At 35.4% G+C, this 25,096-nt stretch overlaps 1 protein-coding gene across 1 annotated transcript in view; it reads right to left on the bottom strand.

The window, feature by feature from the left end:
• Nucleotides 1-423: 423 nt before the first annotated feature.
• The window catches only part of hcrtr2 (hypocretin receptor 2), a 43,316-nt gene continuing 18,643 nt past the window's right edge, over nt 424-25,096 (bottom strand). Inside the window, exons 2-7 of the mRNA XM_004077422.3 lie at nt 10,505-10,683; nt 6,364-6,607; nt 5,640-5,755; nt 3,297-3,517; nt 2,978-3,099; nt 424-2,532 (exon numbers count right to left, since the gene is read on the bottom strand). Of these exons, the coding sequence (XP_004077470.1) occupies nt 2,357-2,532; nt 2,978-3,099; nt 3,297-3,517; nt 5,640-5,755; nt 6,364-6,607; nt 10,505-10,683 (1,058 nt within the window). The 3' untranslated portion in view covers nt 424-2,356. The remainder of the gene's footprint in view (nt 2,533-2,977; nt 3,100-3,296; nt 3,518-5,639; nt 5,756-6,363; nt 6,608-10,504; nt 10,684-25,096) is intronic.

Here is a 25,096-nt window from a genome sequence, read left to right as displayed (position 1 = left end):
AGATGGCAGCACTAGTTATCCAATATGGCAGCGCCCCTGTGTTATTCAAGAAGGGCCCAAGTCCAGGGACTTTAGTTTGCTAGTCCTCTGAACTTATAAAAGTGAGGTGCTTCATATTATAGCATTTGGAAGCTATAAACTGGTGCTAAATCTGGGTAAAGTATTAATCATTTGGTGTAGTCTCCCTTTAAGCTATGAAATTTAAATCATTTTCTGGAAAAACAAACCTCTTGGACTTGGGGCCCTTTTGAACTAACCGATTCAGTTTGTTTTCACTTGTTAGAGTCAATTACAAGTTGAGATGAAGTTATAATGTTTATATACAAAACACAACGTAACACTTGAGTTTCTGCTGACAATAATAATAAACAATATCTTTCTTTTTTTGTTTTACTTTTGTAAAAACAGTGGAGTAGGAGAGCAGACTGGGGTAGTGGGAAGATGAAAGGTTAAAAAGAACATTTTTAATGGAAAGACAGACAATTCTTAATATCAATGAAACAGGAAAAAAATCACTTTTTTTCCAGTGCAGAATGTTTAGGCAGAGTGACTATAGGATTCTTGGTTTTCCATTATTCTCACATCATTGCACCTTTCCTGTTGTGTCTTATTTCTTCGTATTTAAGGAGAGATTCTTGCTTTTATTTGTAAGCAGCAAAAGAAGAAGCTGACTGTTACTCTGGCTGTACTTTGATTTATTAATAGTTGTGCCATTTGTTTGTATTAAATGCAAAAATGTGTAAAAATTGGGATTATTTTCTTTTTGTCCCTTAAACTGCACATTTTCCACCGATTGTATTTATTTATTTTGAGAAAAATATAGAGCTTTAACAGCTTTTACCATAAACCTGGTTTACGAGCAAATACATTTTTGCCCCAAAAAGAATTCACTGAATGTGAATTTATGAGATTGTCTCTATAAACAGTAAAGGTTGCAAAGGACAATAATAATGAGATCCAGGTCTGGACAGTTGACACCTCTGCTCCAAAAGTGCTGCAACCATAGCGGGTATGGCAGGATTATCACCTTTCATCTTTTAACACCACAAAGATAATTTCGGCCTAAAACTGCCAAAGTACAGCTGCACAGCTTCCAAGCATTATCAACATCACCATAAATCAATAGATTTACCTGCAGTAACAAAAGATGGAGAGAACTCTTACAAGTACTAACTATTTTCATTAAAGTCCCACTCTGATCACCTTTTTGATCTATTTATAAAGTGTTTCCGCTGGTCTTTTAATTATTATTACTTCAAGACCAAAAAAATGTAATTTTCTAGGACATAGTTTCTGCAGAACAGCACTAGTTCATTAGAAATGAATCTTTGAGTTGTGGACAGGACTGTTGGCACAGAGAAACCCCTTCCCCTCTTCAAAATCACCCATAGATGAGAGCTATTTGTTTACACACTCTCCCACCAGCTAACAGCCCCTCACACCCAACCTGACATTATCAAAATTTATCAAAAAGATGATCGGAGTGATTCTTTAAAGTGTTTGGTTGCTGTAAAGGTTTGGAAAGAAAAAAAAACTACTAATCCCTCTAAAACAGACAAAAACATTTGGTTTATTTTAACGTTTTGGCTATCTCTTCCTTCTTTTTCCTCATCTAATTTATTTGTACACTTTCAAACTTTCTTTTCATAGACACAAGGCTGTCTGAAAATGTTTGCATCTGTGACACGAGAAAAGATAATGTTGCTAAATCTATATGTAACAATGGAAGTAATTACCATTTATTTCAATCTAATAACCAGTAATTTCATCAAAGCAGGTATCGTAATATGATTTTTCCCCCCATAAGTTTTGCATAAAACTGTATAGTTGCATACAAATTCCCGGGATATCAGGAACTGCGTACATAACCGTTCAGAAAAATTGACTGTTGTTCATTTTTTTTTAGATGATATTTCTGTAAAAAACTAGAATTTTTTCACAGAAAAAATAAAGCCTGTACAAAGTACCAACATTCACATGCCTTTGGTGCATTTCTTCCCACATTAATAGGAATTTAAGATTAAAAAATGAACCAAAATAAATAAATAAAACACATCAGACTGTCACAAAGATTTAACATCTGCTTGTCGGTAAAACCTCACAAAAATCAATGAATACATTCAATTTGCAATATTGTTATTAAAACAAAATTAATCATACGGAGAAAGCAGAAAGCCATACTGCACTGTACAGCACTGAACAATATTTTTTAACCAGTTGTTACTGAGCTCATCTTTTATTTTTTCGTTCAAGTCAGAAATCAATCTTTTTAAATTCATCTTTTGAACAAAGTTAGACATTTAAAATTAAGATATTTCATTTTTTTTTATAGTTCGTAGGAATCAAGGTCTGCATTTCAAGACAAAACGATCTGCTCTGACACGCGAGACAGATTGTCCATGTTGTTAAGCTGAGTTGACATAGACTTTTTGCTGTCCACGCTGGCTCTGGTCGTCGTCCTTTTTGTCTGAATTTGCCGTTGGCCACAACATCTGCATGAGAAGGCTGATTTGAACTCCTCGCGGAACTTCCCTAAGAAACCAAAAGGAAGCGTAAGTCTCTGCTGATGCCACATTTTATCAGATCTTTCTGCCTTACTACAAATACATTTCATTGCTTCTGCATGAATGATGGCTAACCTTTGTGCTATAGGCACTTTAACATTGGGAGTGGGGTCATCTAGACCCACAAGACAGTGTGCTGAACCTTTTTTTTCAATGATTTGTGATCATCACTGCTGTCCAACATGAAATCTTTCCACCTTTATCCACCTTTGTCATGGTAGGGAGAACACATCAATGTTCACCTTGACCCCTTAGGATAGCATAAGGGCTGATGATTCTCATGTTTATCACAGGATGACCACAAAACCATCACGACACTCATGCTGATGCTCACTAGAGGGCAGTAACAAACTTACTTTTCTAAATAAACTTTCTGAGACCAGGCAGATAGATAAGTACAGACCAGAACTCACCACTCAAGAAGTTATAGATGATGGGATTGGCTGCACTGTTCGCATATATGAGCCAGTGTGAGAAGGTGAACCATGCATACACTGTCTCTCTATCATTTGTGTTCTTAAAGGAGCCCAAAACTCTGCAGAAAAAAAAGCAAATAAGGAAAAGTTAGTTGAAAGATGTGCTCTTGTATGGCTGACATCATCATAATAAACAGTATAATCAGCACCTAAACTATCTGCATCAGTCACTGGAGTGAGAGAAGAAAACATACAAAGAGTGCAGATCTCTTGGAAGCTCTGCTTTTGTAGACAGGCCAGCTGAAGAGGTTCTTACCGTTTCATAATATTGAGGATGCTGATTGGTAAGTAGCACAGAGCGAAAACAAAGAGCACCACAATCAGCATGCGAGCTGTTTTGCGTCTGGCTCTGACTTGCTTGATCTCTGCACAGACCGTGCTGGTCCTGACCCTCGCCGCCTCTCCGAGAGCCGCGCTTGGAGCCGAACACTGAATAGACTTCCATTTCCTCTGAATCACTGATGTGTTTCCGGGAATCTGGTGATTAAAATGAGATGCTATAAGCAAAAAGGACCTTAGACTCCCATTAATTAGACACAGCCTTGCTTAGTTTGTAACTTATGCTGTGAACCGAAGTTTTAGGTTCAAGGTGGGGAATTCAGATTTTACTCTGCAAAAAGAGTAAAAAACTTCTTTCCCCCTTTATCTCTCTCAAAAGGTAATTATCATCTGTGCCTTTGGCTAATTCTAGGTAAGACGGATAAATCCACCTTCAAAGCTGAGGGAGATTAGATTATTGAAAGGCCTGCAGTTACAGTTTTTTTTCCACTATTTTAATCAATGGACTCGTAATAAATCACAAACATGTTTTTCATTTGAAAACATTTCTAATTTAAAATAGCAAGGAAAAAAACAAACATTCTTAAGCTGATTCTCTTAGAATTTCACCTAAAGTGTTTTCAGTTTGTCTCTTTCTAGGGTGTATTCTTCCATTTCATCCAAATATCTATTTAAAATACATATTTTACAATACGTACTTTATAATACGTATTCTGCCGCTTTATTCAGTGATTTCCTGACACATTTAATGGCACAGCAAAACATCAAAGTGTGTCAAAAGTAGAGACTCCCAGAGGCTGTTTCACTGCTGCTATGATTTCTCTAAACAAGAAGCATTATGACTCATGTTTACTTACTAATAAAAAGACAAAATATGTGGAAGCAAGAGCTTTTTTAGTCACGTCTCATATTTTTTTGTAGTTGTTACATTTAGATATGACTTGACGACCCTCATTTAAGAAACAAACGTGACAACTGGGACGCTCCATGAAAAAAGCATCCCCGTTGTCTCAATTTTGCCAGATACACTGAACAAAAAATGAAAACTGTTTACCAAAAACTGCATATAAAGAGTCATTTCTTCACCAAAAATGGGGCAAATTATTGAAACATGTTGTCAACAAAACAGTTTTTTCATATTTTATTTTATGCAAAAACTGTAACTTTAAATTTGTTATATAAAAACAAATTTTGGCCAATTTATTCTGTCTTTTCATCTCTACATTTTATTTTCCTATGAGATATCTATAGTGGACTTGTAGTGCAAATCAAATCAACATATCACTCTACACACTGCAAAGATCAAAACAAAAATTAAAGAAGCTAAACAAATAATAAATAAATAAATAAATAAATAAATAAATAAATAAATAAATAAATAACATTACATTTTATAATACATAACAAAATTCCAGGACACAAGACATAAAAAACATTTCAGAAAACAAAAATAATCTCCAGAAACCAAAATAAAATGTTAAAAAATGAAACAAAATAAGAAACTGGTAAAGGTACCGGTAGGTATTATGGGGCATGACATAATGTTTTAAAGGGATGTTTAACCTAAACTGTGGTAAAGAGCTAAATGAGAATCTATTAAACTTTTGCAGTGGCTGTGGCCAGAAGTTTAAAGAGATATCGTCTGTCTGAAGATTTTACCATGCATAACTTATGGTTGAAAAAGTAAAACAATGCCATCATCCAATCATCCCACAATACCTGACTTTTCCGGGTTTCTTATTTTGTTTCAGTTTGATTTTTGCAACCTACTTTTGTTTTTTGTTTCAGAACATTTCCTTTTTACTTGGTTTCTATTTATTATCATTGTGTTTTGGTTTCTGAATTTATTTCTAAGACGTAATGTTGCTTCTATATTATTTGTTTTGCTTTTTTAATTGTCATTGTGGTCTTTAATCTGTTTCTGTGTTGAGTGATTTGTTGATGTTATTTGCACTTTAAGGCCACCATAGGTCCCCTTCACCCTTGTGCTATCCTAGACACTTTAACATTGGGAGTTGGGTCATCTAGACCTACTAGACAGTGCGCTGAACCTTTTTTCTTCAATGATTTGTGATCTTCACTGGTGTCCATGGATTAAATGAAATCTTTCCACCTTTATCCACCTTTGTCATGGTAGAGAGAACACGTCAATGTGAGGGTGGGGTCATCTAAGATAGCACAAGGGTTAGAATGACGCTCCACTTATGTTAGATTGTACACAGTCAGATCAAATGTAGGAAAAGCTGAGTTGATTGTTGTGGACAGTAAAGGTACCTGATGAGCCTCTTTGTAATGAAACAGGTAACTTTGATGTACGCACCTGCTGGCACCAGAGCTTGTGGCATATTTGAATATACGCCAGAACCATGAGGCACAAAGGTGCAAAGTAGGTAACAATGAAGAAGCAGGTGTGATAAATCTTTGGGTAGATCTCATCTGGGAAAAGAAGAACAGTTGACAACTCAATACACAGAGGTGGGTGGTTAATTGATGTTTGTCAGCCTTGCAAAGTAGAGATAGATAAAGACTCAGACAATAAAGATTAATTGGCATCTGTATTTGGATTACAGGTGAAGCATGAGAGGCCCTGTTTTCAACATTCCTTTCTGTTTCTTTTTGGAAGCTGAATTTAAGTGGTGAAAATTGGTCAAAAATGAATAAACATGGAAAAATGAGAAAAGTTGTCATTCTTTACCTGAAATTTTAACAGATAAATTACGGATAAACCATGTTAAAAACGGGAAGAAGTGTGAATAAACAGTGCAAATAACGCATACAGTGTGGGGGGGGGGGGGGGGTATTTAGTCAGGCAATTGTGCAAGTTCTTCCACTTAAAAAGATGAAAGAGGTCTGTAATTTTTTATTATAGCTATACCTCAACTATGAGAGACAAAATAATTGGCTGTGTGAACCGTTTGAATAAAGAAAAAAAAATGTGATTTGACATGCCTTTCAGGTAATTTCCAGTGCACACAGTGTGGCCTCTAAAAGAGTGAAAAATCAAAATGCTTTGACACATTTAGAAAACCTCTGAGACCACTTACCTCCCCAGTGTTCATCGCACACTGTGAACAGCCTGGTCTTGTTTGTAAGTTCAGGCAGCAGACTGCTGCACTCCATCACAATGGCCTGAGGAATCATGATTATGCACGACACAACCCAGATGGCAACAATACTCTTGCGAGCCCTCCTGGCTGTGCTCTTGAACATGAGCGGGTGACAGATCGCATACCAACGGTCCTGGGCGATGCAGCTCAGTGTCAGAACTGACACGCAAACAGAGATAGTCTGTAGAGGAGACATAAAAAAAAAAAACCTGCTCAACAGAAACATGATCATTCTGGGAACACAATTTTTTTATGCAACCAAAGTAGATGCCAGTGTTTCTTCTTTGGATATTCTTTCCCAGATAAGATTGTCACTAAATAAATACATTTAACTGTTTGATGTAAAATAAATGGGCTCATTAAATAATTTTAAGGTGAAACCATAGACTTATTTAAAGTTATGGATGACGTCAAAGTTTGTCTCACAAACACAGTTTAGTAGAGCATGACCCTTTTTCATTTTGTGGAAAAACAAATTGATGGTTAAAAGCCTAGCATAAGCCTAAGGAGCTCCAGGGCTCAGTCCAATTCAATTTTATTTATACAGCCCAATTTTACAACACAATTGTCTCAATGGGCTTCACACCAAAAAAATGCTTAGTTTAATACAAACTTTCACTTGGTTAGTCAGTTACTGTCAATGCCATGTTGAAAATTACAATGGAGTCATGATTGTTTTGAAAATATCATCTGCACAACATTTGCCTATAAATGTTTTCAATTATTTCAATGACTTTTTATTATCGGTTTAAGATTAACCCTCTGCATAAAGTTGGAAGGTTTTAGAATTTAAACAAACGTTTCAGTGCGTTTTGTGGTTTTTCAACCAAAAGTAAGTTGTTTCGCAGTTTTATTTTATTTTATTGATTCAAGTTTTTTTTTTTTTTTTTTACTGGAAATTGTAATTGCGTTTTAAGACTGCCTAAGATTTTTCTGTGTATGAAAAGCTTTAAATTATCTCAAAAAAAGACGCACAAAATTGCTTTGCACTGGTCAGGTGGTTCCTAACTGAAATGAGATTTGACACATTTGTAAAACAAACACTAAGAATCACAGTCTTAGAACCCTGAACCTGTAATCTATTCAATATTTATAATTGGAATTAGGGATGAAATAATCTCTGTGAGTAAAACGTTTGTCCTCTGGTATTAAACTCTTTCTGCTTAAGTCAAAACAACCAAATAGTCTTTAAATATATCCTGAAAATAAAGAAATACATGTTGTCAAAAAGATATAATTGAAATGAGCTGCAATGTCCACAAACTTTTTCCTGGCGTGTTATACCTTAAATTCAAAGATCTCCTGCAGTCTGGCACTGTGTTTGATTTTTTTCCTTTGAGGTAAATATACTCATCTTTTTGATGATGTTTGTGTGATAATTTTTGCATAAATGCATACAATTGTCTGTCCAATGTTAATTTTATTTCTGCATTCATATAAGAAATGTATGCTGACAAGAATCTCATTATATGGGGCATAATAATCTAAAATGCAATGATGTTAATTTCAAATTTTGCCTAAGAGACTCATGAGCTGAGCTCATGATTAATTACAATATGTGATGATGCAAAGACCCTTACACCTGCAATAGTCCTTGCAAAGATCGAGAAGACTATTATAGTGCTTATTACTATCATTTTCCTCATTTAAAGCATTGAATAAACCAACAAAGCTTGAAATGTCAGTGTTTAGGTGCAATTGAAAAAGCTGGGTAGCTAAAGTTAGTGGAACAACAAGTGAAGTTACACATTTAACCCTTGTGCTATCTTAGATGACCCACCTTTACATTGACGTGTTCTCTCTACCATAACAATGATGGATAAAGGTGGAAAGATTTCATGTAATCCATGGACACCAGTGAAGATCGCAAATCATTGAAGAAAAAAGGATCCGCGCACTGTCTAGTGGGTCTAGATGACCCAACTCCCAATGTTAAAATACCCAGGATAGCACAAGGGTTAAGAGAAAAACTTTCCGCCTTTGAGTATTTTATTTAAACTTTGATCCAAGTCTAGACACTCATAAACAGGACCGTTTGTATGAAAAAACAACAAATGTGACCTCCTACTCCATATTTGTTTACAATGTTTAATGGATACACAAAAAAAAAAAAAATGACCAGATCATCTGAAAAATAAATTGACAAAGAAAATTAAATTGGTAAAGACAAGAAATCAACAATTTCCTAGTTTTAATGTTTCAAAATTTAAATAAGCAAAGAAATATTCTTTCTAACATAATTTTTGTCTGTCACTAACTGGAGGCGTCAATGGAACCTTCCAGCACACTAATGTGTTCCAGTCAGTCTGTTTAACAACTGGTAAATGGTTTTTAGAAATTGCTGATGACACACTCTACTGTAAGTCTGCATGCAGATGAGCCAGTTTCTGGCAGTCTGGGACAGACATGAAGATCAGCAACAGTTTTTCCATGTAACTGTTTTCTCAGAGCACAGACTCTCAGCGTTATCTACATTGCACAGCTGTCTCGCTGTGAAAAATACTTTAAAGAAGCACGATGTTTGAAACCAGAACAACATCAGGCCTGTCGTGGAACAGGAAGATTCCCATATGAGACAATTTTCCAATTTGAGGATGTTGTAGATGACTTGAATTTTAATGTCCACTTGGCTGAAACTTTGGACAATCATTAAGCAGATAAATCACAATACAATAAGAGAGACCCATTTTACTTTTTTGCTTTGTTTTATCTTTAAAAGAAAAGGGACAAAAAGGCACATTTTATAAATTAGTTCATTCCTAATTCTTCCTTCTTTTTCTTTTTTGTCATTTTTAAGCTATGAGCACAAAACATTTTCCATTTTCACTGTCCATTTCCAGCAATGTGTGCACTTACTGTAACTTTGAGACCCGAAGCTTTAGGTTAAACATTTAAAATTAAGCTTTTGCAGCTTAAAAGCTTGCTGACCGATAATTACAAAATCCCTTTATAAACTGTGTATTTTGCTTTATAAGTTTTACGCACATTAATACATTTACAGTCCAATAGGGTTTTCTTTTTCTCCAATCCTTCGCTCAGTTGGCATGACCTCAGCTTGACTAATATTGTTTTACATTATTTGCAGCTTGCTTTAGCCCACAAACTGTGGAAAATGTCGTATAAAAGGATGCAGTTTGTGAGAGTTGTTTAATAGGCAGAGATTAATGTCAATTTTCAGAGCTCTGCAGATGGATGTTAGAAAAGGAAATGAGTTTCTTTTAGAGTGTACATGCCTATATAACATTGGATCCAAAAAGCAAAATCTTTTGCTGCTCTTATCAACAATCTTTTGCTATTTAAAGAGAATATGACAAAGTGTTCAATTTCATTTAAAACTACCTTTTTATTATGTATTAAAGTTAACAGACATTTTCATCTTAACTTTATTAACATTACAGTGCAAAACACTAGAGATGGGTTTGTATTTCAGCTATGATGCAAAACCAATATTTTCACTTGTCAGAATTAATCTGCACATACAATGTAGACAGATCAAGGCTGCAGTTAATCTTTTTAAAAGCATTTGATTAAAATAAAGACTTAAATTTAAAATAGCATGAGCTGTTTTAGCTTTTTTTGCACCCTGCTGTTCTCCTTCGAGGTATTTTCAGACTTATAACATTCAGGGGCAGCACGGCATCAACAAAAAAAGTCACACGAAATGACACGCTAAATTAGACTTTCCTGGTTTCAAAAACCCAGCAGGGGGCAAATACAAAAGTAGCAATGACACTGACATGTTAAATAAGACATCAGAAAGAGTCAGAAATATTAATCCCATAAAGAGCATGGAGCTTGACTTAATTTATCGTTTGATGTAAACACTTTTGTTGTCATTTCAGATCCAGCTTTCATACTCGCAGATGATTTTTGACTCAGTCATTTCTTAAAATGATATTAAGAAGAAAAAATTCCTCCAATAAGTCTTCTTTTGAGGTGGGCACAGAGTGACACTGAGTTCAAAATCTTGAGATATAAAGCAGGTAAAAATTCAAAATAAACGCAAATATGACGTTTAACAAAACAAATAATATGGTAAAAATATGCAAAAAAAAAACAAACCCTCGTGACCTCTTACCTGAAGATAAGGGACAACTTTGCAGAGTGTGTTCCCGAAGAACCATGTCTCCGTGATGTCAACCACAAGACTGGCAGGCAGGCAGATGATGGTGACCAAAACGTCCGCAAAGGAGAGATTCACGATGAAGTAGTTGGTCACTGTGCGCATGTGGCGATTTTTCCACACTGAAAAACAAACTGAGAGGGATTCACAACCAAAGATGTTTCAAAAATTTAGACCCTAAAAACTTTGACGTAGATGCAGGGTCAAATATCTGGAGATAATGTATATCAATCATAAGTAATGACAAAAAATATGAAACATACTTTTTATTGGGTGTATTACAGTTTGAACAAACAGAACTCAAAATGTGTCAAGCTTATAAAATAAATAAATATTTTGTTTGTAAAAGAAAAATTTACCCAAGACAAAAAGTAAAAAACTTTTTTTAATTGGCTTTTTTTTTAGAATTATGCCACTGATTGATACATAAACAACTAAGCGATCATATTTTTCACAAACAGCATAAATGACTTCAACAAAAATGTGTTTATTTAGTTTTTTCCTATAAAATATTGCTGTTTAAAAAAAGAAAAACCCTCAGCTTAGGGGAAAACAGCAGAGTGACAAACAAAGCTGGCCAGGTTAATCGGATTGACTCAGCTTTGAACGTTTTTCTGTTTTATTAACTTGGTTTCTGCATGAATAGTGCATTCTTTCAGTAGCAAAAAGCCTTTTTAGTGACAGCAATGACAACAGAGTAAGTTCGTTGCAACAGAACAGCTTTGACAGCAGAAGAGTAAGGCAGAATGTCTACTAACACTTGTTTTATGCATCTCTGCCGTGTTGTATTTGTCTTAAAAAAGCACTCATAAGAGCAACAAATCCTAAATATAGAATGATACTTAAATTAATCCCGTTCTGCTTTTCCTCTTGATCTCTCTAAAAATTGCAAAGATGATGAGCATTTTCATGACAAAATTGTCCTGCTATCTTTGCTTTGGACAGTTTTCTGCCCTGGAGCTGCAAACTGTCCATCATGCAGTGAGAGATTTCTCAATTGTCCAAGTCTTATTAGGAATCCCACGACATGTCATTTGCCGCTAACAATAAATCAGTCAATGAAAAAAAATAAATTGTTTACAACGTGTCAATTAAAAGGAAGGGGAGGCCTAAGGCGTCAACAAAAACTGTTCATACTCATCAGTCTGACAGAGCAGGTTATTTGCTGTTAGATTATCCATGTCCAGGATGCCCCCTGCCTTCGCCCACAAGTGGCTGGGATAGGCTCCAGCAGCCCAGTGAGCCCGAAAGGGACATAACGGGTTTAGAAAATGAATGAATGTAAAACCCGTCACTCAGTTCCCCAAAAATGCATGCAAATGTGTGTTTTTATAAATTTAGTTTTAAATGCTTACATGTGTGTGCCTGTACACACGGGCCCCATTATTAGACACACCTGTCCCACTGCCCGTTAACGCAATTTTTTAAATCAGCCAATCACATGGAAGTAGTTTCATTTGAGTCAGAAACTCTACAGCCACCTCTCCTGAACACATCTATACCTCAACAGGTGTGTTTCTAGGACCAGCTGCCTTTCCACTCTTCCTTGTCTTCAATGCCTTTCTTACTTCCTCTTTCCTGATCTCTGCTACTTCCTGCTCTAACAGTCCCCTCCTCTGTGTTCTCTAACATTCTCCTCATTAATCAGCTCTTCAAAATTCTCTTTCCATTTTTCCAATAAACTTTTGGAACCGGCAAATACATTTCCATCCTTGTCCTTATCACCTAACCCTCTGCACATCCTTAAATCTCTATCTCAACTGTACAGATCCACCTCTCCCTCATTTGTGTTCAACCTATAACACAAGTTCTCATACATTTGGTTTTTGCCACCTCCACTTTCTCCTTATGAAGCATCTCCCTGTACTCCAGTCTGATGTCTCCTGTTCTCTCAATGTCCTGCTGTTTTCCTTTTAAAACACTTCTGAACTTCTTCATTCCACCACCAGTCCTTGTTATCTGTTTTCACAACTCAGACACCACAAGTTTCTTCCTTTTGATTTCTCTGATCACTTTGCTGAAGCTGTCCAGTTATCAGGAAGAATAACCTGATTTCTCAAAGCCAGTTCCATATCCTCCCTAAATACCAAGAATAACTTGTCCTTTTCAACTTCCTCCATTTAGTTCTCCACTCTGCTTTTGTCCTCTTCATCTTCCTCACACCACCATATGCTGTCTGGCCACACTCTCCTGAGCCACAACTATGCAGTCACTGATCTCTTTAAGATTGAGTCTACACAAGATGTCATCAAACTTGTGTCCTCCACCCTATGCTCCTTTCTTTAATGGAAAAATGTCTTCACCACTGCCATTACCATTCCTTTAACAAAGTTCACCACTGTCTCTCCATCTGTGATCTTTTCTGAACATTAAATTACCGTCATGTCCTCTTCACCTCTGTCTCCTTCACCTTCATGTCCGTTAAAGACTGCCTCAATTGCCAAAATCTCTTCCCTTCAGGGATAACCTGGATCACATCTTCTCTGCCAGTTCAGATTCTAACTGTGGGGCAAAACATCACATCACATCGTCAACTTCCAGCTTCAGCCTCTTACCCCTATCTGAGTCTGTTCCTCCTTTTACCATGACAAAACATCTTGAACCTGCTCCCAAACTAAAAGCCTTGCTCTCTTTCCATCCTGTGTTGAACATACAGGAAATCCCCCTTTCTTCTTTCCATTATGTTGGCTAACTCTATTTTCTGTTGAAGTCCCAACATTCAAAGTTGATATAATCTAAACATGACTTGTATCTTTTCTTTTCTTTCTTTGCCAATAATTTTGGCGTCCTCCCCTCCCTCTTCCGCCAAAAATTGTCAGATTTCCCCCGGCGCCCTGCAGGTCAACAGCCCCGGTGTTGGTCATCGTTAAGGAGACCATGATCAATCTGATATGAAATATCGTTTGGGATTGATTTGGTTTTGATGTTTGATGTTCGGATGCTCTTCCGGATACAATCTTCTGCTTTGAGCCGGACTTGGGAACAGCTTACGAATGCATTAGCTTGTGCCCTCTTGAGATTTTTTTGTTATAGTTTAATAACATAGTAATTCTTTTTAAGAAAATAGAAACATGAGCTGAAACACTTCAGTTTTACATAAATGAACCAAGGAGACAGGGAGTCTTTTTAAAAGACAGACAGAGAGAAAGAGGTACTAAGAAAAGAACATCTGCTCAATTTATACTAAACTGAGACACAACCGGTAAATCCTTTTGTCTGTTTTTATGACAGACAAAAAACTATTACAAAGCAAGAGCAAATCAATGTTTCATTGCTTAACGACCTAACATTTAATCTGCTCAAAGCGTGTTGTATGTTTGGTTTAATTTGAATCCCAAAGCAACTTAAAACACTGATTCTAAACTGCTAAAGGAACTTTTTTTTTTGTGAGCAAGAAAACAAAAACGTTGATAGAAATGTCGAAGTATCTCCAACAACCATAGCTGAGAAAATCGACTTAGTTTGAAAGAAGGTTAAACATCAGTCAATGTTTTATTAATCATTGAAGTGCAACGTTTAAGAATTGTGAAATGTTTTTAACACTGTTAATTTAAAAAAAATATATTTTCAGTAAACAGAATTATGATAAAATGTGTTTCTTAACTCTTCTTTGAAAGCATTTTAGTGTATAGTGGCTTATATCACGACATACTAAACAGCCATGAAACAAATACTTTATATGATAAAATGCGGAGTGAATGAGACTTTAGGTTCAATGGTGGACTTGAACACGATCTGATTGGCCTTCTTTTCTAAAGCCCATCAGCTTTCTGTTTTTAAATCCTATCTTCTTTGTCATCCTCGCTTTGAGACTCTTTATGTGAACCCTTTCACTCTTTTCGACTCCACGCAATGTTTCCCTCAAAGTTTTCAGCTCATCCACATCCACAAATAGTTCAACTGTATGCCACTTTTCACTGAAATAATCCACTAGAGTTGATATCTCTACCAAATATGATTTTTAAAAGATATTATGAGCATCGGTGCATGTCTTTTCATTCTCTCACTCAATCTATCTTCATTCAGCTACCTTTTAAATGGAGAGGCTGCTCCTTGAACCTCCATGCAGCATGATTACTTTGGCCTTCACAAGGCTCCTATATGCCTTGCACTTTACAAGCAGATTCATTTCAACTGCATGACAACTGGCAGCATGACTGTGAATTATTTAAAGAGGAACAGGTCGACATGGTGTGGCCCAAGCCGAGACAAAACCTGAGCAGCTTTTTCATCATTGCAAATTCTCTGCCAGAAAATAAGATAAAAGCTCAAGTAATCTGTGATCTGAGTGTGTTTGTAAAACAATTGTGGTATGAGGTTATAGGGGGAGTATTTCTATAAAATGTGTCACAGTCAGAGTTAATAAGATATTTATGACTTATATGAGAGAGTAAATAGGTCCCCCTATATACATCTTTTTGCAATGGCCTCTGCATCCAAGTAGATCACAGTGATTGCTCCTATAAGCAAGAAAAAAGAGAATGAAAAGGCAGCTTTTTCAAGAACCTTGGAAGAAAGAGAATCAGACATCGCATAGATTTCAGTCTTTCTATTGCTTTTTTCTGCTTTTAGAATAATACATTTATTTGTAGCTATGCATTGAAACAGCAAATTCACTACTGTAATCTTTCTATAATATTGCTTAATCGTGGATTTACTAAAACATTACTGGTTGAGTCACGCTCCAGACATTTTTAGGAGTTTTTCCATTTTTTTCTTCCTCCTTTCAATGTTTAAAACCTCCAGAAGCTCTAATCTGAAGTATTTGCTATAAGTGGTGACTACCTGCATTCTGACAACATCCCAGATGGGTTTGGTCCATCTGGGTTTGCAAAGCACTTTGTGTTACAAAGTCTTTATGTGAAAGATACTTAAGAAATAAAGATTGGCTGAAGTATTACAACAATTGTGGTTGCTACCTTTTAATTTATGCTTTAAGTGCTGTTGATTTAATAATAATAACTTTCTGCTGTCAAATGCGTTCTAATTTTTCTGCACTCTTATATCTGTGATAAAGAATATTTTCTATTCTCAATTTGCAGTCACAGTTCTTTAAGATGAGTTAGAAGTATATTTTCAAAGAAAGGGCACTTTAAAACTAAATGTTCTTCTTGTTTGAATGAGAACAGCTCTTTGACAATTGTTTCATTGTCTTCATTTGGTCATTAAACTTCCGTCAACGTTGAAATCCTTACATCATGAATGTTTTCAAAGTAAAAAGTCTGCGTTTGATTAGGTTTAAATTTTTTTTTAAATCAATTTTCATAGAGGCAACAATACCGTCTCACAGAAGAAGCTCCACATTCAGCTGCTGGATAGAGTTTGCGTGGGCTGCCATGCAATTACACACATTAAAAAACTTTATCTCACAAAAGAAAAACAATTTACATTAAATCTAAAAAAAAACATGCTGATGCAAGAGCATATCTTTTTACTGATATCAAAATGAGTCAACTTCAAGAAATAAGACCTTACTGCTTTCAGACAAACATATAGTGTCAGCCCAACTGGGATTTAGTAACTCTTAAGTTCCTTCTTCCATGATAAAGATCATGCTTCAGCATTAGACAGTAAAATTACTGAAATCAGTGTTACAGCTCTTACTTGTGTGGAGTTGGAGGTATATACGTCTATCTGCACAAAATTGTCTCTGGAGTGTTCTAACAAATAGTATCAGCACATGTTTTTCCAACATTTTTTCTTTTTTCTAAATAATTTGTCCCAAAGCTGAGCAAACAAATAGTAGCTGAGAGCCTCCTGTTTTGGACAGATTTTATTTTTACATTGGTTCATATTTATATAACCTTCTTCATGTATTTGAAACTAAGAGGCTGTTAGCCCTTGTTTGCTCTGGTGACTGACAGATGAGTTCAGACAGGAATCTCTGTATACTATGTGTTTGTGTGTACATGGGAGGAACTTAAGTGGAACAGTGAAGCTATAGGGAGCAGAGGTGAAGAAGGTAGAGAACTTGAAGGATCAACAATCCAGAGCAACACAGAGTAACTTTGCAAAAGGTGAAAAGGCATCTGAGAGCAGGCTGGAACAGGTGAAGGGAAGTTTCAGGTATGATGTGCGACCAAAGCGTCAGCAAGAAGGAAAGAAAGGGTGTAAAGAACTGTGGTGAGAGCCACCATGTTGTTGGTTTAGAGCAGGATTGTGCAAACCTTTTGCAATAAGGCCCAGATTGGGGACGCGAAAATGAGCCAAATTTCGAAAAAAAATATATGTAAATGTATTTTTTAATAAACCATCAATTTTTTCATCATCAGAACACAGTGGATTCATAAATTGTTGTTGTATAACACTCAGATTGAATAGATTTTCACTTTGTGAAATCGATGACTTCATATTCACCATTTAAAAATAAAAAAAAGTATTGAGCACGGTGTCCAAATTGCTTTTAAAATGCAGATATTCCCGCACTATATGGTTTTTCAGTAGTTATGAATTAAGGTGGGAATTCAGACAAAGCCTTTGTGTTTTCAAGAGAGTAGCTTAATTTCAGATTTGATGGATATAACAGGTTCATCTCACTTTGAGCAGTGCACCACATGTGTTGTAACTTATTGCCATTTTTCACACTGTTGTCTGAATTCTAATGAAGCCAGGTCATATCTTGAACCAGGTTCATACTTTGCACAAGGCCATTGCTTTTAAAATGACAGTCAAGAGTATCTTGTGTGTGCAAACTGACCAGGGCATGATATAGGTCCTCTATGGGGCCAACCATTCGAACTGACATTCTTCGATCTATTTTAATAACATTAAATGTAAATAATTTAATCAACATGAACATTTTAACTTAAGCTTGTCGCAGATAGCATGTCTTATCTGGAAGTCCCTCTTGATGTTGAACTTCTTGAAAACAGTCACAGTCTCTTGGAATTTTAGGCAGTTGTTTCATATTTCACTAAGATAAAATGTCAATTTCCACATGTCTTGGAAGCGGTGACTCTCAATGAGCTGGAAAGTGTCACAGAAGGGTCACATGACAGTGTTCCGATAGGTTTACAATGACTTAAAATGTAATTTTGCCAATCACATAGTTTTTAGGAAATGCTCGGGGTCACATATTATTGATTTTATGAAAAAAGGTTGGTGGACTCTGAGAAAGACAGAAGGCAGAAATGGAGGTATAGCAGAGGTGAAGATGTTGATTTTCTCTTTGGGAGTGATGAGGATGGATAGATCAGGAATGGATCCATCAGAAGAACAAGTTAGATGTTTTTGACACATTGATAGGAGGCAGACAGACACATGTTGGTAAAGAATGCTGAGGTTGGAGCTATCAGGAAGGAGGCCTTGTCCAAAGAGTAGGTCGACGGATGTAGTGGAGGACGTGAGGGTGGTTGGTGTATGTGAGGAGAATGCAGAAGAGAGGATTAGACGGAGGCAAATGACATGCTGTGGCGACCCCTGAAGAGGACAACCAAAAGGCAAAGAAGACTTTAAACTCAATTTAGTTTTAGTTATTAGACTTTTGCTTTTTTTTTAAAAGTGAGACCAATTCATTTAACATAATATATAAAAAAAGGTTTCTTGTTAGATCATTTTTAAAGAATATAATATCTAAGAACAGCTAGAATGAAAAAGCTTGAGTGCCGCTGCTTTAATTCCTTTCTATAGTCCTCATATCTGTTCTTTTTTCATCTTTATTTTTTGAAATAGAGATTTTGTTTTTTATTTCAAAGGAATATATTAATATTTGCTAAAAAAGTTCAATTTTCCCTTCCTCTGCAGAGTACTGAGCACCACAATGAACACACTGCATGTTGCATTTAGCTTTGAAACATTAAAATAATGGTATTTTGAGGTTACACATACCTGTGATTCCTAGTTCTTGTTTGGAGCTTTGAAAGCCTCTTTGTGCCACTGATCAAAGGCTATGCCTTTTATTTATCCTATATTTTCTCTGCAGATAGTTACTGAGTTCTGAAGCCTGCCGTAGATGACCTTATAGGTAAACTCAGTGCAATTCATCTCAAGGATGATGGCAGGACAAAGTCAAGCTGCACATTCAGTAATGTCAACAGCTGCAGAGCTCAGAAGAAGCTGATGCAGGTGTTATATATCTCAAAAAAAATTTAAAAACGCTGCTTGCTCAGCAGTTTTACAAAATCCCGGCTATAACAAAGGGTTCCCTACCTTTCTGCAGTGGTGACATTCTAATGTTGTCTCCTGAAATCTTTAAGAAAAATTCTAGAGTATCATCGTTTTACTTTTTTTTTTTTCATGTAAATAAAAAGAAAAATCTCTTAATTTGATAACAATTATGTTTCAGTTATGTCCTCCTGACTACCAGCAGTGCAAAGTATTCCTCTGTAGAGGACATTTCTAAACCTGAATATCTCCCAACCATCGCATATTACTGCAGTAACTCATTTTGGTGTCTGCAAAGGAAATTTTGGGCTTTTCACGGATACCAAATGTGAAGAGGAAGAGTTCTGGGATTTGTAGCTTTTAGTGAATTTAAAGAATTTGGAGCTGGAGACTTGACTTTTTCCCCCCTTTGTGTTCAGGGGGATGTGGTTTAAGGTAGGGACTCAACCAGAAAAAAATAACAAGAATGTTTTTTTTTATTAAAGTAACCAGCAGTCAGTCACATTTTATCTGCTGTTTAAATCAAAATGTTTTCAAAATTTGTCTTTTTTGCTCCTTTTTGGTCCTTTTTCCTGAAACCAAAAGGAATAGTTTTATTATTATGACGTCTTGAATTTTAGATAGCATTCAAATAAAGTTATCACAAGAATGGCTTAATGCCAATTAAATAAATATAAATTATTGAAAGATGTAAACTATAGGGTATCTGAACAAAAGAAAACATTTTTTGTAACATAGCTCTTTTATTTTGACATTTTAACACAGCCTTTTTTTTTTTTTTACTTGATTGCAGCCATATCTGCTTCTGATTTTACCAGTTGTGCCACAAACACCGTGGGCACTTTCTGCTAACAAGTGCTCAGCTGGGGTCCAAGGTTCTTAGTGAATGCAAAATGTGATTAAAAAACACCAATCTAGAAAGGAAACCCAGCTAAATAAACATGGTACAGTAAGACATTTTACTTTTACAGGTGAATTTTATTTTGAACTTTTTCCACTGCTTTTTTGACTGAAACGTTCTTTGTTGTTTAAACATATAAACAGAGTAAAATAGAACTAGGTCACCTTTCATGTGAAATCCCTAAGCAGTCATGACTATTATAAGCTTCACAAGTCAGGTTTTTCACTATGGCAAACATATTAGCAGAGACAAATTCAGATGTTGTCTTGGACAGTTAATGGGATCAGAAATTCTTTACATCTCTGAACATGTCTATAGTTACGTATTCTATGTGTTTTTGGTAATTATTTGTATTTTTCCTTTATTGTTTTAGTCTCTACCACTCCACTGACTTGTTTTTTAATTTATCAAAAAGCACTCACAAAAGTAGAGGTTTCAAAAGCTGCTATGTTTCAACAGCGATTAAAAAAAATAAAAAATAAACATCTGAATGCTGAAAGGGGCTTTTTCTCTGACAGGTTTGTTTTGTCTCACTTGTTCACAGACATTTAAGACTCTGCAGACAAGAGTACACCCAGCAATTAGTAATGATTGTGTGAATCTCAAATGTAGATGAATCCTAAAATGTATCTGATCCAAGTCCAATTGCCTCTGTTACTGCAGATGTGCACAAACAGGCCCTGAGGACGGAGAGGCCTTGCAGGTGGAGCTTAATAGTACGTTTTATGGAAAGTAGATGCTATTCAAACAGTTTTCTGATAAATCCTTTTATATTCTTCATCAAACCCTTTTCACCTAAAAGCTTGACTCCAAAATTTCAATTGTTTATGAAAGATCTAGATAATATGGGGTGTGGCTTCCCTCCTGTTGAATAATGGCGGCGTCAACAGCAGACGCTGATATTGGAGCCGAAACTACGTTTAGTGTTTTATTATTTATTTAGGTTTCAAATGTACAATTTCTTTTTTACATTTTCAATAATTCTTTTAAATTAATCTTTTAATATCAAATTGAAAACAAGTTTAAAACATCCAATTTTGCATTTTCTTTCTTCCACATTTACTATCTTTTTTTGTTGACTTCAAAGTAGCATTACTGATTTGAGCCTGTACTGTTATTACATAGTTTAGGTTTTTGTTTTCATATAGAAAAATATGATAATAAAATAAAATAAATTACCTTCTATCCTGTCTCTGTTTTATTTGCCTTCAACAACTCAGTGTATTCAGTCCTCCATTTTTATTTCGATCAATATTAATTTGCCGTTTGAGTATTAATTACCCTGGAGGGGCAATTTATTTTCACATCAGAATCAAATGGTGACCACCCACGTCCCAAATTTCTTAAAGATCCATCACCCATGAAGCTCATCATACATTTAAAAAAAAAAAGTGAAATAATTCAATAATTATCTAAGTGTAAAACAACAACTCTTAAGAATAAAGGAAAAGCTGCTTCTGTTAAAACAAATAAACGACATTCATCAATTTTACTTATTCCTAAATTTTTACAGGAATGCCAGGATATCTATGTGAAATGCCCTAAAAGGAGCTCAAGTATTTACACGGTTGGACTTTTTCCACACAGTTAGTTGGGTTCCCGCCTGACTGACTGCAGTGGTAAACAAGAAACGTGCTGCCTGACAGCAGGAGGGTTCAAAATGCTTTTTTGACCCTTTATATTTCCATAGATATTCTTTTTGTGCAGATTTTCTCGAGGTTGAAAGTATGCAATGATTATTTGTTTACAGTTTAACAAGCAAATTACAATATGTTCTAAGAATGGGCTCCGTATCCTGTATGAGCGCAAACGAACCAGGAAATCCTGGTGGATTCATTTAATGAGCAAGATGGAAGGTGGCCAGTTTTGACAAGATTCAACATCAGTGGTGTGAATGCTAAAGGGTGCATCTAAGCATACTTAGGGTGTGAAGGGCACAGCCTGCAACCTTTTATGAATTATGGAATATTTCTGTGCCGGCTAACAACACAGGGAGCTCAGTAGCTGCCATCAGATCACACATCAATCAAATGAGATGAGGAGGCTGACAGCCAGTGGATGTGCAGTTTAGGTAGCAAATAATTAAATATTTTGCATGATTCAAATTTTTTAGAGCATCTATGAAAAGGTTGTGGCATGCTGCTTACCATTTTAGAATGCTGTTTGATTTTAAACCAAGTGTAATTCCCTGCTAGCAAGTCAGATCTGACTTATTGGAACCAATGCAAAGAAAGAAGCGTGAGCTGAGGGTTATGGTCCACGTGATAACTGCAATTACTGGGTTTCAGGAAACTGTTTTTTTCATGCAGCTACCCCCTTAACTGTTGTACTTGATTTTTTTTTTCCTGTTGTTGTTTTTTGTCATAAATGCGAAAGCTTTAATATATTGCAGGAATTTAGTGGAAACAATCGCACCATGACAGGACAATTTGCAGACAAAGCAACTTAAATGTTTTGCTTGTTTTTTGATAAATTTAATAGAATAAACTACATGCTCTTCACATTTTAAATCAGAAATATGAAAGAACAGCACAGTAATGGTTTCAATAAAGATTTTTTTTAACAGTAAATATCATCCCTATGTTTACTTAAACAAAAACTGAAAAAATGTGTTTTTTTGTTCTTTATGTGGCAACATGAGATAAGATAAGATAAGACAAGATAAAATCTAGGTTGATCTAGGGTGAATTTAGGGTGAATGAAAGAATAAAATACAATAAGATTATACAACTCATAAAGTCTCTCAAATATACACTATGTATGCAAAAAAGGTCCAAGGAAACCAAGGAGTATGTAACATACTTCTATACAAAAGAACATGTGAACAAATGTTCCATAAGAAATCTTAGACCCAACTTCATGCAATACTCATGCTAAACTACTTTTCACTACAAAATCCTTTTCAATATGCAAAATCAAATTAAATATAGACTGTAAGCAAAATACCAATTATTTTATACAAATTATTTTTTATTTTTCACGTCATTTTATTCCTTTGTCTTTTTTCTTTGATCAGGGGTGGTCTCATCTCAAGGCTTTATGGCTTCTTCCACCTATCGCCTTACTGTTCTACTCAACGTAAATGTTTTAGTTTTAACTTGTGTTTACCACAATGATTTAAATAAATAATATGAAAGGAAAATGAAGAAAAAAAGTATGTCTGGATTTTATAGCAAACAACTGTTTAGTCACAAAAGGCAAAGAAAAAAGTTCAACAAGAGTGACGGGTCAAAATCGAACTGGGCCAAAATCTGGACTGTGAGAGTAAAGTGCTGTCAGTTTTTTCTTGCAGATCTGTACACAAGAAGAGTTTGTTTTTCTTTTCTTGCACACCATAAACCAACCTTTGACTCTTTAAGTGCTTCGGTGGCTTCCTCATGTTAAAGTCGGTGCCTTTTTTTTCATCCATTCACAAAGCCTTTTTGTGCTTGTATAACTGCTTTACAGGCGAAACAAAAAGTCCATTAAGTAGTGTCTCTGATAAAACTTTTATATAGACAGTTATAGATATAAACAGAAATAGTTGACAGAGACAAAAGCCCATTTGGGTGCCTGCCATATTTCTCAGCCGTCTTCAAAGACTTGTTTGATCAAATCGTATTGTGGTCACAGCGAAATGAGGAGGTTTGTACCTACAGCTAGATAGGAACCACAAGTATGATACTGACATATGCTGTGGTATGGCATGGTTTATGTCAGATAAGAGAGTTTGAAGAAGTTGTGGCTTGTTTCTTTTTATTAGCTTTGAGGAAGTTGCTACAATGAAAATGTTTGTTTTTTTCACATTTGAGGGTGCATCAGATTATAACACACGCTGTCAAAAAATTGTCTATTTTCAAAGTGGTCTATTTTCATTTACAAATTTAGAAAGAAGTCCATCAGCAAGTCAGAGTTTATTCATTGGGTCTAGAACTTGTTTGTGACACGCAACCCGTTATCCACATTAGAGGCGCTTCGTACACACAATACGAGTGACTCCCAGCCTCGTTTGCACCACACAAAAAAAAAAGTTACAGTGACCATGCTAACTCCCAATCTTGTTTTTAACACGTAAAAAAACACAGTACGACACTGCTACACGTTAATTGCATTAGCGTAGTAACAATAACACCCTATCTTGTTTGCAACTCATTAAAAAACAAACAGACATTTTGACAGACACCATATACCTCTCAATAGCACTTCAACATCAGGAAGCACAACCAGAATTAATCCAGGGTTATAAGGGGCACTGTCGTTTATTGAAAAAAAATCAAGGCTTTTAAGTGCACCTTAAATACGGCAGTTGGGTAAATCATAAAGTTATCAAACTACTACAATTCTCACAATGGCCCCCATCATTGTTCAGATCATGGTGGGCTCTATCAGGCATGAAGGGGAGGATCATCTATTAATAATTTAACATTTTACAGCATTCTTCCTGTTCATTCTACACTTGACTTACTTTCCTGTATTATGATCATTAGTCCCTAATAAATCATTCTCTTTACGTGCCATCACTTGTTGACTCATAGTCGGGGTTTCCTTTGGGATGTGACCGATTAGCAGAGAAAATAAACAACCAGAATAACTTGCAATGAAAAAAATGCTGACATTTCTCAACCATCTGGCTTGCAGAGTGTGTTGAGAAAAATTGCTGGCAACTTTTAAGATAAAGACATTTCCAAAAGAGGACACTAGAATCTGCAGAATTTCAAGAGTCTCGAAATAGACTGTTCCATTGCAATAGCATTGGTATGATGTGTTAATTGACATCACTATAGCCTTTCCCTAAAATTACATTGCTGAGTGAGAATGAGAGGGGAAATGCTAATTTTCTGTGTATGTGTACGATAAGTGTGCGATAATTATGGCCTGCTGGCTCTCTCGGTTAGGAACTGTGAGTTAAATGCAAAGCAATAGTGACCAGTGAATGTGAGTCACTGAACATTTCAGTCAACACGCTACCAAAGCATCATTTTTTATTTGTGCAATGAAATAAATTAATTTGTTTAATGTGTGTTGGATTTTTATGCATCTATTTTTAAATTTTAACTTGCAGTTTATTGTGGGTATTTGATTTTATTTTGATTTTTATTTGATTTTATTTATTCATTTCAAGCATTACTTGTAAAGAAATGCAACAAAAAAAATCACATAGATCTATCAAACCCATTTCAGAAATAAAGAAATACATTGGTTAAAAAACAAAGAAAAATTAAAAACAATGTAAGAAGAAAACAACAGTGTAATTCTTCGTAATCACAAATAGAGATTTCTTCAGTGATGCACACAATTCACACTTAGGTCACATTAGATTAATTAATTATGATTAGCAACTTAAGTCAAATAGAGTTTGATTTATTGCTTGAAAAGTAGGGGGAATAATCTTAAATAATCCCGACCCTACTGCATTATTTCATTTGTTATTTTTGTATACCTTTCATAATCCAGTTATTATCAGATGCGTGCAGATTTTTTGAAGAGGAACAACATGAAGTGCTTATTGATCATCTTCAGAAAATATTCTTTTATAATTTCAGCAAACAATAACATGAATCCCA

Source organism: Oryzias latipes, chromosome 15 (assembly GCF_002234675.1).
Source record: "Oryzias latipes chromosome 15, ASM223467v1".
NCBI classification, from domain to species: Eukaryota; Metazoa; Chordata; class Actinopteri; order Beloniformes; family Adrianichthyidae; genus Oryzias; species Oryzias latipes.
The sequence above is the reverse complement of the archived record's forward strand: the minus strand, read 5'-3'. Positions and strand labels throughout refer to the sequence as shown.